We start from the raw sequence: 17851 nt of genomic DNA on the forward strand, positions 1-17851 counted from the left end.
ATCAGTCAAAACCCACTATAATAGCCCACCCCACCCCCGCTTTCTTCTCTTCCGTGAATGTTTTGTGTTTTTGTTTGTCTGCATCTATTGATGCTGCTTGCTCTGGCTGGAGTGCTGTCTGTTTTCCAGTTTGCCCGGTTTTGGAGTACTTCTTCCACACTTCGCACAGATCTTTTATTTGATAGGACATCTTCTCCTATTCTCATCCCTCTGGCCCTGATTTTTCCATACCAAATATCTGTACCACAGAACTGACAACTCATATGTGTTGCTTTCTTTCCCAAACAGGCTAAGGTCAACAAAGGCTCTAGATTACACTTTGTATATGAGCACCCCCAACTCCATGCAGAGCTAGTCCATGTGCACTGAGAGAGGTTTTCAGATAATTAGTTTATATCACTTCTCTGTGGTTGAGAGCCCCTCTGGCCCCAGTTCCTTATGTAGTAATCAAAAAGATAATAGAGGAAAAGGAGTAGAATTATAGCTTTATTTTCTGAAGCCTTTTACAGAATATGATTTTCTTCTGCATTAAAACACATGGGATCATTGAGTTTTTTCTCTTTCTTTTTTCTGAAGAAGAGTAAGAGTGCTAAAATTCGTGAGCAGACTGATACAATGATTGAATAGGGTTTCTTTTAGCAGTCAACCTTCTTGATCTGATGTGTATCAAACCACTTGATATGATGATCAAATTGTAGCAGTTCTGTCCCTCTGGTTTATTTGATACACACTAAATTTCTAAATGACTTTCCTGAGACACTTCGGTAAAGCAAGTCTTTGGGGCAGGACAGCATCACAGAACCCCATATGTGCATGTGTGTGTGTGTGTATGGGTAAGGGGATGTATATATGTAGATAAGGGTGGGGTAACTCCAGTTCCACCATACAGCCTCAGAGGCATCCCTGACAGGCTTTACAGGGACATGCACAGACAGGTGTGTCTTTATTCTGGCATCAGGCAAACGGGATCAGTTTTCTCTGTGCATAGCTCTGTACTCGTCCCTGGGGATCCAGACATGAACAGCACACCTGGGCACATGGTTTCTTTTTTGACTTATGAGATTGTAAGAAATAGAGTCCCTTTATAATACTAATACTTTTTGACTATCAAAATATTCCCTTCCATTGGTCTGTAATGCTTTTAAGTTAACTTCCATTGCACAATTAATACATAATTAAAACATCCAACCTTAAGAGTTCTACAGATTGTTTCATTTACATTAAAAATGTATGTATTTGTTTAAAAAACTTTTTTTTGTTATGGTCTTTTTGATTATTTTGGTTTTCTTTTGTATTTTATAAGACATTAAAAACTAGAACTATTTTAAGTTGAAATTTCTTTAACTCCCTTGAATTAATAAAAAAAATACTCTTTCTTTGAGGTATGCTGTTATAGGCTGTTGCTTCTAAAATTATGTGAAGGGATAAATTAGCCAGTCCAACAGTTATAACCGTAAAGGTTATAGGTAAAAATTGTAATGCTCTACTATGAAGCCCATCCATATTCTTGTGTGTTCTTGTCTGTGAACATGTCCATATTCTTGATGTAAGTCTTAATTCATTTTATATACATTTTATAAGTGTGGATTGTGATATATTTATGTTAAAAAATATAAGCATTGTATTATGTTTTGATTTTTTTTTTTTTTTTTTTTACATATTAGAAAAAGTGAGGGTTATAACCTTGTATCTTCCCCCCACCCTTTAACATGTTCATAGAGGATCTAGGCTCGTTAAAATGCCTCCTTCCTATGCATCACTTCTAGATGTGTGCACAGCTAAAACCCTTGATAGCACAAACATCGGGCAGCCACGCGCAGCCGCTCCCTGTGCTGAGAGTATAATCCTGCGGGCTCCGCAGAGAAGTGGCCGGCCCGGAGAAGGTGACGTCACCTCCCTTTGCGCATGCGCTTTTGGAGCGAGGGCGGTGCCTGCCAAACTGATGCAGATTTATCACCCTGCTCTTTGTGTGCAGGCGCGCGCGCGAAGTTTCCCCCAAATTAACTAATAAGTAAAATTCGGTAATTACCACCAAGACCCAGTACTAATAGGAAGCTCTAGTTTACTATTTAACCTTCTTTTTCTGGTTGTTTAAAAATACTGGCTTATTTATTAACATTTTTGTTACTGCTGCAACCTGTGTTTTGTTAAGTATGTAGGATTCTTTTTTTTTTTTTTCAATCACTTCCCACAGATTATTTTCCCATTTAGTAAACACTAACTCGGAATAGCTGACAGGCCCATGAAACCCCTGAGAATGGGTGAGGAGCACAGTTTGTCTTGTGGGCTTGGCTGCCTTTAAAGGAGGAGACGCAGCCGGTTTAGAACCGTATCAGTTCATTTTGTTCAACAGCTCAAATGGTCAAGGAATAACCGTGTTTCTTCTAACAGTTTTTACTGGAAAACTCATTTGACTAGTTTAATTTGAAGATTATGTAAAATTTGAGATTACTAGTATCTGCCAGTAGTCCTGGGAGAAATACAGGATTAAAAAAATAATAAAACCTATGTTTTACTTAAAAAATTTTAAAATTTGATTCATGGTTTCACTCATTTGATTCATCTTTCTGCCGATTATGTAAAAATACCATTTTAAACATAATATGCTATATAAAAGCTTTTGCTCATTGTGAAAGTATTTCTAGGGTGCTTTTTATTATAAATAAATCGGAGAGGGGCTTGTTGTTCCTGGACTATTTGTTATTGTTGTCTTAAATTTAATGCCACAGAAGTGACCAAGTGAGTGAGTATTCTGGTCATCAGTGACTAGCTTAGAAAGGTATTTGTCTCAGTGCAGCATCTCTTTGCAGGGTTTCAGGATGAAAGATGAGTAATTGATTTGGTCAGTGAGGTATTAGATAGTTGAAGTTCCAGACTGTTGATTCAGTGGAAAGATATTTCACTGTTGAATGATAACTTGCAGAATATTTCTTGTTAGGGCAGAGAGATTAATTTTCCATCTTATGAATATAAATCATACTATGATTGAAGGCTAAACTATACCTAACATTTCACAAAACAAAAATAGAAAGTACTAAGGAGTTTTGGGGTTCTTGGGTAGGGGTCAGGGGCGAGATGCTGTAGCAATATATTTATTTGTTGGTTGAGTTTATTCATTGATTGATTGATTCGTTCATCCATCCATCTTTTTCTTTTTCTTTTTTTGGAGACAAAGTCTCACTCTGTCGTCCAGGTATGCAGTGGCATGATCTTGGCTGACTGCACCCTCCGCCTCCTGGGTCCAAGTGATTCTTCTTTCTCAGCCTCCCTAGTAGTTGGGACTACAGGTGTGCGCCACAGCTCCTGGCTAATATTTTTTCATATTTTAGTAGAGATGGGGTTTCACCATTCTTCCCAGGCTGGCCTCAAATTCCTGAGTTCAGGCAATCTGCCTGCCTCGGCGGCCCCCTTCATCCATCTTTCTACCCAGCCATCCCACATCTGGTGAATGCCCTTTGCCTGGCCCTATCTTAGGTATCTAGGATACAGCAGGGAGCAAAACAGACATGTATGTCCTCTGGCAAATTGGCTGATCTAGAGAAAAAGAGGCAACTATTCACTTGATGAACAGTATAATGTTTATTATTAAGGAATAGAAGTGATTTGGGGGCAGATTTAACATTTGTGCTCACACTGACATGCTATCGAACCAAATAGTAATTTGAAAGGTGGTAACAGAAATTTTTGGCAAGTAGTATGCTGAAACTTGTGGTTATTTTAAAGTGAGTATATTAAAATCTCTAAACATTCCAATTTGTTTTAGGGAAAGGCAGTTTTTGTGTGTTGGCTTGAAACCAGAAAGAAAATCATCAAGCACCACCTATATATTTATATTTAGTTAACAACTATGAAATCTGATTTCTTTACCTAAGCCTGTTTTCCTCAGTAGCATTCAACAAATATTAGTGTAAACATTCTGAACATGGTCATTGTAGCCTTGGTTCAGAAGTGTATTTGTTGCCTGTCTTTAAGGACTCCCCTGGGAAACATCTTCTGCACCTAGAGATAAGCCTCGACTGACTCCATTCTTGCTGTTTCACTGTTTCCTGAAGCTAGCTTTTCATTAGAGTCCATAATGGTTGCTGTATTCCAGATAGTAGCAAAATATGCCTCAAATTGTGACGGAATCCAGTCTGTCTTTTCTGCACAGTTTAGTGTGCAGAAAATAACTTAAAAATTATATAATTCAAAAAATGGGTACAACTAAATGTCCCCCGATTTGGGCCACTTACCGTCTGATTATCTGCTCTCAAGTTGCTCTTCTTTGTCTAGGCTTTCTGTTAATCCTAATTTTACCCAATGTTTCTTTGTGGCACCCCCTTCCATCCATTTAAGTAGCATTGACAAACCCCCCTAGTGGCACTGAGAAGTAGAAATGTTGCTGATGTCTGGTCTTTGGTACAAAGATAAGGTCTGGGATCCCATCAGGGCCTCTCTGCCGTGGTATTTGCTGTTCCTGAACCTGTCTGTGATGGTGAGAAGTGTGTGCTTCCAGGGGGCGGCCACCGAGGGCAGCCTATATTTGCTGTTGTTCAGTAAGTTTGGGAACCACAGTTAGATCCTTTAATGCATGAATGAAGAAAGCATTAGGAGTTGAGTCCTATCTGCTGTGTAATCTAGACTCTGTGGAATAGCACAGAAGCCATTTATTTTTAATTTTTTAGAACGTTTTTATAGTCCTACACTGTTTTCCTAAATAGCTCTTCAGGGCATGGAACACAGCCTGCCTTTTTGATCTGAGGAACTTTCATGGTTGGGTTCTTCCTGCTTTTTATTGAAAGTTACATACGATATATTTAATCTGGTTTTAGTATTTATACATGCTTCCTGAGTCCTTTGCTTATTGGGTGTTTTTTTTTAAAAAAAAATGGAAATGAGATCTAAAATAATACCTAAGTGACCAGTCACCACAATAACCACAAACTCAAGTTTCTTTGTGTGGTTAGTTTTATATTTTTGCCCTTTTTATATTTTCTTTTCTGTTTTCGAAGTATTAATTGATGGTTTAAATAAAATTAACATCTTTTTCAGTGACAGTCTACAAAAATATAGTTAAACTGGTTAGAATTTATATTCTGGTCTATGCGTGGGCATGTACCTACATCGCAATAAAAAGTGAAGCACCTTTTCACATCAGTTTCTCATTAATTCATGTGCTTTTCTTCCTCTAGAAAGACTGAGTCTTCCTTAATTTGGGGGGAAACTGAGGGACCCATAGGTTAACATAACTAGAGCTCTGAGAAATGAAAGGCCACATGGGAGTGAGTCCGTGACTCATAGTGGGACATAGGAAATTGAGACATTCATTGAGTTCTGTTTTCTGCACCCTGCTTTCAAATCAATATGCTGTTCCTCCTGTGAGGTGGCCTGGAATATGGCAGCCCTCGCTTCCATCTTCCACTCCATTGTGGGTATCAGTAAATAGGTGTGATTCAGAAAGTTAGCAGTAATTGTCAAAAATGCTTTGGAATGATGACTCAAGTCACACAGCTCTCTATTGGTATATCAGCATTGGGATCAGGACATTCTTCTTGGTGATGGCTGTGTGACTCACAAGTGGGGCTCTGTCTCTCTAGTGTAGGAGCCAGGGCTGCAGTTGGTGGTGACATTTCTCTGAGGGCTGTGCTGTGTCCTGGCCATGACGTGTGGGTGTGGACGTGGGAATGATAGAAGGCATGCGTTTTCTCATCTGAGCAACAGAAGGGGAATCATCCCTTCAAATACCTGTAGATAGGGATCTACAGCTGTCGCTTACTCCTTCCTAGTATTTGTCTGTCATGTGATCTGTCTCCTCCTCATTTGCCCGGGTCCCATGGCACTTCGTGCTGCCTATGAACATTTCATAATCTGCCTTGTTTTATAGGTGTTTGTCAGCTTGTCTCTTTGAGGGTCTCTGAGGAGCCTTAGTCCTCTTTGCCTTGCAGTTGCCCCAGTGCCATCTGTGTCCACGGCAGCCACAGCAGATGAAGTCAGTCTTTGTAGACACATTCAGTGAGTTACAGTGACTGGCAGTGAATTGCTGACTAGATTGCATCCATTCAAGAGTTTTGAAGGAACCTGAGGATGAAATTGCAGAACTCTTGGCTCAGATGTTTTGCCTTTTATAAATAGCCACTGTTTTCAAAGCTTGGTGGGTTGCCAGCACAAAGCATGGTGCATTGGAAAGGAAAATGGCCTGGTGCTGTGGAGGCCCCAGCTCGGTCAAATCTACCCATAAATGGCTGAATAGTTCCACGCAGCCTTCCTAGGACCTCATGGTCCTCAGCCGGATGTGTTGGCTGTGAAGTCTGTGGTGGTTGTCAGTGTCATGGTTAAATCTCATTAAACTGGGTTCATTATACACGTGGATGTATTCTATGGACAGGAGCGATTTACATTAAGAAATCAGATCACACCACTGATTTATTCATTCTTTGTTTCTATGAGTGATAATGTTGTAGAGACTGAATTCTGCTATATTCCTCTCGAAGATGTTGATTTTGTTGCTGCTTGTTTGCCTGCTTTAGCAGGCATGTAATTTGGCCTGACCCACACTACACATTCTCTGTGTTTGCAGTGGGCAGCAACTCAAATTTTGATAGATCTTTAATCCTTAGCAGGGCTGCTTGGAATTCACCTGGTTTTCGTTTTAAAAGCTCCACATTGCTTAGATGGGGCCCTGCCCTCAGGCTAACAGCCCTAATGATGGGATGTGTACCCAGGGTCATTTCCTTTCCAAGGTGTCTCTCTCAGCTTTTGTCTTTCTCTAGTGGCTGGAGAGAGTCGTTTTTTATAAATGTTCCCTGTAGCAGGGCTTGCCCGGAGTTGCTGCTCAGGACACCAAAAGTGAAATGTTCACTCCTTCACTTCAGTACTTTCCTTGCCTTCTAATTCCAAGTCTACATCTTGCTGTAGTTGTATTACCATGCTAGCATTTGCGATGCTTTTCTTGTACTATTTTGGCAAAAACAAACACAAATGGGGATGGGGAAGTGGTGTTCTGTTTTTTCCTAGAGATTGTTCTGCTAACAATGTTAGTTACTAGTTTTGGTAGGCATCCCTGAACCTAGATTACCTCTGTTAGAGATCACCGAGAGATATATCCAGTTATTGTGATGAGTATGGACATTTTGGACCCCAAATTCCCACGTAGACATTCACCCTGGTGAGCTGGGCTAGATATTTTTGGGCTGCAAAAATTCCTTTTGCTTAGATGGATTTTGGCCTAAATTGCGTATTGCATGCTTCTCTTCTACAATATTCCCACTGGGCCTTCTAAGATATTGGGAGTAGGGGCAGAGTTGGTTTTTAGTGAAAGGAGGGGCCTTGGCCACCTCTGAAGCTGGAGTGGCACTGGGCCGTATGACCACACTAGCCATTGACATTCCTCCAGGGGGCATGACCCAGAAAGCCTGGAAGGAGAGAGCCAGGCCCCAGCTGTTTATAATCCCCTCTCTCTGCCTTGCCACTGGGTATTTTTAACCAGACCCTGAAGTATGACAGAATGAGGCATTGAGCTCCCCCTAGAGGTTTTAGGATGTCACAAGCAGCCATTTTTATAAAGCAGTGTTGCTGTTTTCTTTGCACCAGCAAAGATTTATGTACATTAATCTACATAAAAATTAAGATTTGGTAAGTAATCTGGACTGATTTCATATCCTGTCTCCTTTTGGGACCAAATTGTTATTGCTAGAAATGACCGAGAGCGAGCCTTTTGGGGGACATGAACCTCTGGGTCTGTGTGCAAATCATTATTCAACATTAAAATAGAAGATAGTTTTGTGATCACAGACATGGAATTTAAATGTTGTCCTATGATCATGTTTCTTAAGTTGATTTAATGGATGTGGATAAAGCTGCTGTGTTGGCACTGGATAGATTGGTTAAGGAATTAACTGTCACTCTAGCAACCCAGTAATTTTATTTTCTCCTGTATTTCAGGGTTTCGAAAAAACGATGAAATGAAAGCTATGGATGTTTTGCCAATTTTGAAGGAAAAAGTTGCATACCTTTCAGGTAAAGTTTAACTTTCAACTCTGCTTTATCCAACTGCTCTGACACAATTTCAGAGTCTGACATAATAAATGAACTCACCTGCCACAACATATAAAAACATTGGCATTTCTATGAATTTTGAACTGCTTTATTCTTGTAGCACTGTTCCTGAGAAACTAGTACCCAAAGCGTTTTCTTCCAGCTAGGAGGCACATAAGTCAGTTAGTGTTGGTGATGAAAATACTTTTGTTTCTGCCATTCAACAAAAATTCGGCTGTTCTGCCCCAATCAGTTAAGTAAAAAAACTGATTTTAAAAATCCGATCATTTCAACAAAGGTGGTGGGAATGTGGTGGTATGTAGATGGGTCCTGAATTTCTCACTTTTGTTTCTTGTACTCTGTACCTGCCTCTGTTGCCTTGTCTTTTGGGAGGCAAGGACACCTGCTTCTCCTTGAGATCTGCTCCTTTGTGGCTCTCTGGTCATGGAGTAACTAGGACCCATGTCGTGGATGATGAAGCCCTGGTGATTTTACCAGCTGAGTCCGTTTCCCTGTACACCCAGTCTTTGAGGCCCTGGCCTGCCCACAGACAGACTCTGGGCCAGTCCCTTGGGCTTGGGAGCACCTAACTGCCCTCTCTTCTGCACATAGATAGTCAGCGTTAGGCCTTTTTGGACTGTCTTCTTGGGACCTTCCCCCCACATAAACAGAACAGACCTTGGGTATTATACCTTTTGGGCACCAGTTCAGTTGTTACCAAATAAAGATTTGCAAGATTTTTCTGCTTTATCAGGAAGTACATCTGTAGATTGTGGTCATGTGCTTTTAGATGAATTTCCCTTGAGAATTTTTATCTTTCTCAAATAGGCATTCTGTGCTGATCTATGTGTCCTCTTGAACACATATCATTTTTAATTTATAACACTGCTAGCTGCTTTTGTAAGTTTTTTGTGTCCTTTGGACATGTGATACTGCTGTATATTTAAGATGCAGTTTCCTATGGTGTTTTTGCTAATCTTGTTTTGCTTCATGTTCAGTAATATTTCTTGGCCCCTGTTAATATGGTTTGATTTTGTGGGAGTAAATCTAATTCATTGTGTATTTGGAAGGTTCACAGAAGAGTGTAAGAAGTTCATGAAAAGAAGGTGCTTTAAATTGTTGGAAATACATGGTGAAAAACAAATACTGGCTTACAGTACACTGAGTTTTAAAAGTAGCATTTATTTGCTCTTCTCTAATCATTTGCTGACAAACTGCATTGTAAGGACTCATGTCAGCTTTGTGAACCCCTGATTTTGTAGTTTGCAAACAGAATAATTGAAAGACTCTACTTACAAAAATTAGAGGTATCTGTAAGGAAGGCTTAAAGCCGAGTCCATGTGTTTATCAGTTTTTTATTTTTAAAGTCTGGGTCTGTGATAACAGCACCTGCTCCCCCGACCCGTCTTGTGTTTCTGAACGTTTTGTTCCATTTTCTTCTTTCATTAGCAGTGGAGACGGACATGTGAAGAAAGGTGGGAGGTTAAGATTGGTGGGTTTTATTTGTATTCATGCTTTTATTAGGCAGTTAATACAGAATATATTATCAGCTGACATTTTTATATAGTTTACAGTCAACACTAAAACTCTTTACCTTTTAACTAATCAAAGAAACAAAATCGGCAGTCTTTCAGAGTTTGTCTTAAATGTTTAATAAAACCTTAAATTCTTCAGGGTTACATAAAGTTGGATATCTTTGGTGGGGTGGGAAGTTTTGCTTTTACCACAGATTAGTAGGAACTGTTTGAAATATTAGCGATGGTAGAGCTTCCGGCAGTGTTAGCAAAATGACATTAGTAGGTGTCACCTCACTTTTACAGTATTCCTAATTTATGACCAGAACTGGCAAAGCTGATTAGCATGAGTTCATTGCTCTTGTTTTAGGCTTATTATCTCCTTTAGGAAGGGAGAAAAACAGTAAAATTAAGTAGAAATTGACTACTTGTGTTGTATTACAGTTTTTGAAAATTACAAAGAATGAGTAAACTTTACAAAATAAAATTTATCTATAACTCATTTTTTTGTTTCTTTTTTATTGAAATCTAATTCACATACTCTAAAATCCACCTTTTTAAAACGTGTGATTCAGTGGATTTGAGTGTATCACCAGGTTGTGCAACCATTACCATTAATTCCAGAACCTTTTCATCACCTCCCAAGAACCCCATATCCACCCCCAAGCCCCCAGCACTGGCAATCACTAATCTACTTTCTGCCCTGACCCCATTTTAAAAAATTTTAGGGAATATTATGATACTTTTGTAAAAGCTCTCCATGTGAATGGCTTTTAGTAGTTAAATCTAAGTAAAATGGCAGGGGCTTTGTAAAAGTAGGCCAAAAGATGAGTGATTTAATTTAAAAGATACTTACTAGGTCAAGATCTCTAAGAACCCAGTGATAATTTCTTGAACTTGAATATTTCCGATCCTTAGTGTCTAGGTCTTCTAAAAAGTAATGCTGATTGCACTTAAGTAAGATAGAACGTACTACTTCCTTCATTTAAGATGAACGCAGTGAGGTTAAATGTCTTACCTAACTTGGTGTTTGAAGTCAGAGGACAGTGCTGTGGTTTGATGGATCACCTCCAAAATTCAGATGTTGACAATGTGATGCTATTAAGAGGTGGGACCTTTAAGGGGCAATTAGGCCATGAGGGCTCCTCCCTTGTGTGGGATTAAGGCCCCTATAAAGAGACTTTACCCTTGCCCTTCAGCCATGTGAGGAAGCAGCATTCCTCTTCTGCCCCTGGAGGATGCAGCCCTCACAAGACTACCAAACCTTGTAAAAATGCCCCGTAGTTTATATTTAATGGAGTTTGCGTCTAATGGCATCTTACATATAATGTCAACTATTAGTGTGGTTCCTATGCCACTAGGGTTTGAGCCTTAGAAAATTTCACAGACAACCACCAGAATTAAGAACACATTCTTTTTTAACTGTTCATTATGGAACATTTTAACATCAAAGGAAAGAAAATAGTATAATGAGTTTGCACGAATTCATAGCCCACTTCAGCAACTTGCTTCATCTGTATTTCCACTTACTCTTCTCTTCACTCTGGATAATTTTGAAGTAAATTCTAGATACTATTTTATTTATAAGTATTTAGTATTTATCTCTTAAACGTAAGTGTTATAAAAAACCCCTGCAATACCAATAACAGACCTAAAAATTGAATGGTAATTATTTCATATCCCCCAAAAAACCCAGTGGGTATTCAAATTTTTATGCTTGTCTCATATGCATTGCAGCTGGTTGAGATGCCTGGTAAGGCTCTTTTAACCTGTAGGTTCTTTGTGTCTTACCTCCTGATGTTTTAGGAAGCGAGGAATCCAGGTGTCTTCCTGTGGATTTTCCTGTAGTGTAGATTTTGCTGGCTGTGTCACTGGGTGGTCATTTAACATGTTCACTTCCCCCGTGTTTCTTGCAGACTAGGAGTTAGGTCTTGAGGCTTGATTAGACTGAGCTTTGATCTGGCAGGGAAAGGGGCAAAAATACTTAATGGGTGTGATTGTTTAGTTTTATAGGGAGTTTTATTAGGAGAGTGTTGTCTCATTTTTATGGTGTTCATTGATGATTATTGCTTAGATCTAGTATTTAAGAGTTACAAGATAGTGATATTCTACTTATGTTGTTTCTTTTTCATTTATTAACTTGGATATCCTGTAAAGAGAGATGTCCCATCACCAATTACTTGATTGTCCTGAGAAAGAGTTCATACAGGAGAAGTAGGATAAGTGATTGGTTCTTGTCCGTAACCAGTTTTCAGGCTATTGAAAAAGGACCATTGTTTGTTTGTTTTTTCCCCCGATAAAGACTTATTTCAAATGCATGATTTTAAATATACATGATGTTTTGATTCATTGCACATTTTCTCTCTTATGAAGTTAAAATTGTCCCATCTTTGGCCAATAGGAACCTTTTCAAATTGGCTCCTAAGTTTTGTTTGCTGATGTGACAAGATGTTTCAGGACCATCTTGTATAATTCCTGCCTCAGATCTGGAATCAGCCATTTCTCTGAAGAGCCCTGGTTCCTTTTAGTGCGAAACAATATGGGTTGCTGGGGATATCCACTGGGTGTGTTGTTGTTTCTATGTGTCTTTAGTGGACAAATCTGGGGGAAAACACACACATACATTTTAATGAGAAATGATATCATGACTTTATGTTAAAATTCATAGTTCAAATTTAGGATTATAGATACTTCATTTTACTTTTTCAATTGTATATTTGTGGATATCCATTTCATTAATCTAAAAATGTTAGTTCTTTCTTATGTGGACATAATTACTTACTTTGTAATGCTAATGGTATTAGCACAGTGTATGACGACCAAATGCAATTTAGTATTTTTCTTGTTGTCTTGATCCTGAGGATGTATGCCATTAGAAATCTACAGATCTATTACTGTATTTTAAAGTCACACGAGACACTTCCTTTCCATGTGGGTATGCCATCAGCTTGAAACCTGGAATCATTTTATTTTGCTTTACATTTGTAAGACTTAAAAACCCCAACTTGCTTCAGTTTTGAGTAAAACTTAGCATAATTACACAGTAATAACTAAAAAATAGTTAAAAGTTAAGGTATGGTTAAAAAAAATTCTAGTTTTTGTGTTTGCCTTCTCCACCCTGTGCCTCCCTTATAGGAAAACTTGAAGTTTTTGGTTTAATCCTTATGCTTTTAAAATACGAGCAATTCTATTGATCTTCCCATCTGTTTTCATCTTCTTCTCCCCGAGATAAACAGAAACATAATATGCCTCATTTTCTATTCTTTGCTTGTTTTATTTCAAAGAATATTCTGGAGATCAGTATATAGCAGCACATAATAGAGTTCTCATTGCTTTTTACAGTTGTGTATTACTGTGTTTTTTTGTGTGTAGCAGAGTAATACACAAATATATGTATACCAGAGTAAAACACAACTCTCTCTGTGTGTGTGTGTGTGTATATATATGTCTATATATATGTGTTTATATGTGTGTCTATATCTATGTATATGTGTTTATATATACATGTATGTCTATGTGTATATATATAGTTAATTCAGTCAGATGCCCATTGATGGACTTTTTTTTTTTTTTTCTTTTAGAATAGCTTTTTGGGGTGCAGTGAACATTCACTGTTATCAAGTTGGGGGTATTGACAGGAATGTGGGATTTGATGCCTTAAGGTTTGCTGGTACCTTCGTTCTTCATGGTCCAGTTTTGCAGAGTACTGCATTTCCCCAGAAGAGAAGGGGAACCTTCCATTCATCTTGGATATCTTGTTAGAATCCTAGCATAGTGGGAGCTGGCAGGGACTGACTGAGAGGGCAGGAACTGGCAGGACTTTTCATGCAGGCTGCTGAGTCTTCTCAGCTTTCAGTAGAAATACTCCATGAGCCAATTCCTAGTTCTCAGGACCAGGCAGCAAGAGATGAGCCTAGAAGGTGCAGGGCTGGCGAGGTGCTCGCCTTGGCTGCTGTTAGAGCAGGAGCCCAGTGGGTATCCTTTTAACAGAGTTGTATTATTTTATGGCACACTTAATAGACGTTAGCCATCATTTCTGTCTTCTACAAACTATGTCTTTCAGAGATTTCCTTGGCAAAGGCTGCTTTTTATTGTCAGTGTGAGTTAGACTGTTCCTTGGGAGTTGGGAGTGGGAGGTTGGACAGCGGCTAAAGAATAGTTTCAATTGAAACAAGGGCTATGGAGAGAAAGATACAGTTGGTTTGTTGAAATTTACATTTTACTCCTCAAAGCAAGCATGGCTTTCATGCAAGTTCTTTCTAAATAAGTGAAAGGTGAGCTTCTAATTCATTTAAAGAGAAAGAGGTGATTGTGAATCTAGCTGTTTCTGTGGTCATCCTGGGCCACATTGCTCAAGAGACCAAGTCTCCTGGAGTTTTAAGAAGAGGGAAATGAGGTCTCAGGGTTTAAGGAAATAAGTGTCACACAGACATGTGTAGCTATAGTGTAGGACCCTTTCAGCCTTCTTTCTATTATTAAAATAAACTTCAGTTCCCTTAGCATCCGTAGGATATCCGTCAAGCATTTCTGCTAACAAATACCTGATAGGAGGTATTTTTAGTTAATATTGTGTGGAATATGGAAAAATAATCCATTCAGCAAATGTTTGTTGGGTGCCAGTCTCACTGGACATGGAGAGCATTGTGTATTCTTAAATCAGCGAATGAAACAAAGATGCCTGCCCTCATGGAGCTTATGTTCTAGTGGAGGAGACAAATAGACAAAAAGAATATGTAAATTGTATCATTTCCTAGAAGGTAAGAAGTGCCTTAGAGAAGTAAGATTGGGTATAGGAGAGGATGCAGGTTTATGTGAACTGAAAGTAAAACACCATCATTATGAACAAAAACTGTTTTTTGGTGTTTTTTTTTGTTTGTGTGGTTTTTTTTTGTTTGTTTGTGTGGTGTTTTTTTGTGTTTTTTTTTTTTTTTTTTTTTTTTTTTTTTTTTTTTTTTTTTTTTTTTTTTTTGCTTTTTGACTAAGGCAGTATTTGGATAAGCAGATAATCAATGAGCTGTTGTTTGGTTACAGACATGGAAAAACTTCCATTTCATTGTAGAAACTAAGGCACTGATTTCCTATCTATAAAATGAGGCTGACATCTGTCCCACCTGCCTCACCATGTGGCTTAGAGTTGATAACACACACATATGGGTGTATCTAATAGGTGAAGTTTTTATGAACTGCAGTGCTGTTATTTTTACTAGTTTAGGAACAGGAACAGAACTTTGCATTTGTGACTTTTCTGCTTTATACCCAGATGCTATTTTCATTTGGGTACTTCCTGTGATTTTGGAAACCAACCTAAATCTTGGGGAATAGAATTAAACAGACACCTGTGTAGCTGATTTTAAGCTCCTTGAGGTTTAGTGACCATGTTCCTCTGAAGTATACTTCATCCTTTCTAAGATTTTTTCTTCATACCTCCCTGAGGAGGAGTCAGCAGAAAGTGATCATTAACTGTGTTACACCATCTATTGGAAGGTGCACCCTTAGCAGGGAGATTAGCATGTGAAAAGATTCTTACTTCATAAATGATTTTTGATAAAATTGTAAAAATATCCCAGTGAATTTTCTGAAGTTCTTTTCTAGGAAAAGGGAAAGTGAAATTTTTCCTCTATCTTAGAATTCAGATTCAGGTGTCTATATGCTTTTTTTAGGACATGACTCAGCACCTAAGCGGATGAACTTGCTATCAAGTCTTAGGATACTGCTCGCTAGTGCTACCAGCCTGGGAGAAATCTTTGTAGTTGAAAGTTGGAAAAGTATAGTAAAGGCTGTCAAAGCTTCTGCACAGAGCTGCTTTTGGTTCTCACGTCTGGGGTGATCAGAATGGCCATGCGCATTGTGCACACCTACTGACTTCCCATGCAACTTTCTTAGATTGGCAGATTGTGGATTCTACTTCTCACACCTGTGGTGGAGCATGCCTTGATTGACTTGTGAGCTACGGTGACCCAGGAGGGAGGAGAGTGTAATGTGGGTCCCTATGGAATCAAACATTATGCTGCTTTTCAAACACATTTTAAAAATTCAGAATTATGGTCTAGAAAAAACGTTAGATGCTAGCTTTCTCTTTAGCAAAAGTGAGGGGAATGTTTTAATTTAAATAATATGTACTGTATTTTTAATAATTCAAGTTTCTATAATATGTGTTGATCTATGATAATTTCAGTCAAGGAGATTGACTCTTTTGAAAAGAATGAAAGGTATTGGGAAGTGAAAAATATTGAAATTGTTAATCTGTCTTATCTTGGGGATAAGAGGTATTCCAAAAAATTAGAGCCATTGGTATTACCCTAAAAATCATATCAGATGTTTTAGAAGATCACTTGATAATGAGCAGTACTGCTTCTCACTTTTAATAGTACTTTGCATTCATAAATGTTAGCCCCCACAAAGGACCAGGAACCCGTTATTTAGTTATCCCTATGACATTTTTACTACTAGAAAAGAACTAAAGCCAGTAGTTCGAAAGATCATACAATTTTTTTTTTGTCTGGGTGAAGACCTAGCGATGACAATGTTGCATAGTTCCTTCGTCTTTATTTAAGCTTTTGGAGCCTCAGTATCTCTATAAGACTGGAATGATAAAACCTCTTAACAGAGTCATTGTAAAATCACATCAGAAAGTGTATGTAGAGCACGTGATACCCTACCTGGATCTGTTGTTACCTATGATTGTTGTTCCCATATAATACCTAAATTATTGGATTTAGAAATAATTTAAGGCTTTTCTAGATTACAAGACTGAACAATACATGTGGATTGCTTTAAGTATTCCCAATCAAAATGAAGCTTCATTATTATTTAGAATGAGTACGTAATTCCTATGAAGTTATGAAAACCATATTGGTAAAATATGTTTTTAAAATACCATCATCTTCTGCTGTATGTTTTTTGGCTTTTCTAAAAGGAAAGAATCTTCTTCTTTTTTTTTTTTTTTTTTTTTTTTTTGCTTTCTTTCTTTCTAATTTTAGGTTATGATTTTTGGTGCATAGAAAATAATGAAGAGTTTTGTATTGTGACTTGAATTTTGAGGTCTCCCGAAGAGAGATCATCAGAGTTCTAAAACTAAATGAAGGATCCACTTGAGAAGGCTAAATTTTCTTTCTCTATTTTCCTGACAACCCCGATGGAAGTAATAAAATAAATGTGACAGTTTTACCACAAGCGTTTAGTAATACCAAGCTGACTTCATTAGGATTGTATATGTTAACAAGAAATCGTTCTGCCTGCCTGTCTGTCAAAGTCACATACTCTGAGATTTGTACTCTTAGTGTGTGATAGAATTTTTCTAAAATCCTTAAGCTAATTAGCTTTAAAATTCTCGTGTGGTTCTCTCACATGCATGTGTGTGGTTCCGTGTGAGAGACTGGCAAAGCTGGACCAGTGAGGGTCAGGTGCCATCTGTCCCAGATTATAAAGTCGTCATCAGCATAGCTTGGAGAATGTTCCTTTCGCTTTCCTTTCAAGACTTAGACCCATCTTGTTGATAGGAAAGAAAGAGCTTTGAATGCAGGGCAATGGGGCAGAATGTGGGGGAGACTGACATAGAGGGCAGCTCTGAGGGAGGTGGTTGTCTGAGGTGAGTGAAACACATGGACGTGACAACTTTTCATTCTGTCCAAAACATAAACACTGAAGAAAGGAGTTTTTCCGAAAAAAGACAAGGCCATATGTAGTACCTTCCATGTAGCCTGCAGAGCTCCGACATTTTCTCCCAGATCCCTGAAGGGATGACCTGTCCTCACTGTGCCTCAGGTGAAACAAGGACTCCTGCCCTGTGCAAATTTGTGGAGTTGCTTCAGGAATAATTTTGACAGAGTGAATGGATGATAACATAGGATCTGTCTTATCTTGTTTCTGTCTAAGTGTATTCCTAATGTTTGTTTTTCAGGTGGTAGAGATAAACGTGGAGGTCCCATTTTAACGTTTCCAGCCCGCAGCAATCATGACAGAATACGACAGGAGGATCTCAGGAGACTCATTTCCTATCTGGCCTGTATTCCCAGGTTAGTTCTATGTGGCTTGTGCTTGTCACTGATGTCACATTTACAAGAGATGTGGTGCTATACTCGTTAGAAATCAGCTAAATGGTAGCCTGAATTCCAGGGCAAGTAGTATAAAACAAAAATCATTATCTTTCTCCTTATTACCGTTTTGTGACCATTATTGTCTAGTGGAAAACACTTTGGGGAGCAGGGACATGAAGGTAGGTAAGAGCTTTGTGTGTTGACAGTGGATCTGGGATACTCAGCTGGGATTTCAGGATGTGGTGCCTGAGTTAGAAAGCCATCGTTGATGATTCTAATACTGTGACA

The 17851-nt window shown here is 38.5% G+C and overlaps 1 protein-coding gene across 5 annotated transcripts in view; it reads left to right on the forward strand.

The window, feature by feature from the left end:
* TRIO (trio Rho guanine nucleotide exchange factor) overlaps window positions 1-17851 on the forward strand; it is a 363663-nt gene that overhangs the window by 118948 nt on the left and 226864 nt on the right. For all 5 annotated transcript variants that reach the window (XR_004030403.1, XM_030813916.1, XM_030813917.1 and 2 more), the window contains exons 2-3: window positions 7921-7995; window positions 17428-17542. Coding sequence is in view for 4 of the 5 variants with exons in the window: in XM_030813916.1 (XP_030669776.1) it covers window positions 7921-7995; window positions 17428-17542 (190 nt within the window). In the remaining variant the exon portion in view is untranslated. The remainder of the gene's footprint in view (window positions 1-7920; window positions 7996-17427; window positions 17543-17851) is intronic.

Source organism: Nomascus leucogenys, chromosome 6 (genome assembly GCF_006542625.1).
Source record: "Nomascus leucogenys isolate Asia chromosome 6, Asia_NLE_v1, whole genome shotgun sequence".
In the NCBI taxonomy this organism is placed as follows: Eukaryota; Metazoa; Chordata; class Mammalia; order Primates; family Hylobatidae; genus Nomascus; species Nomascus leucogenys.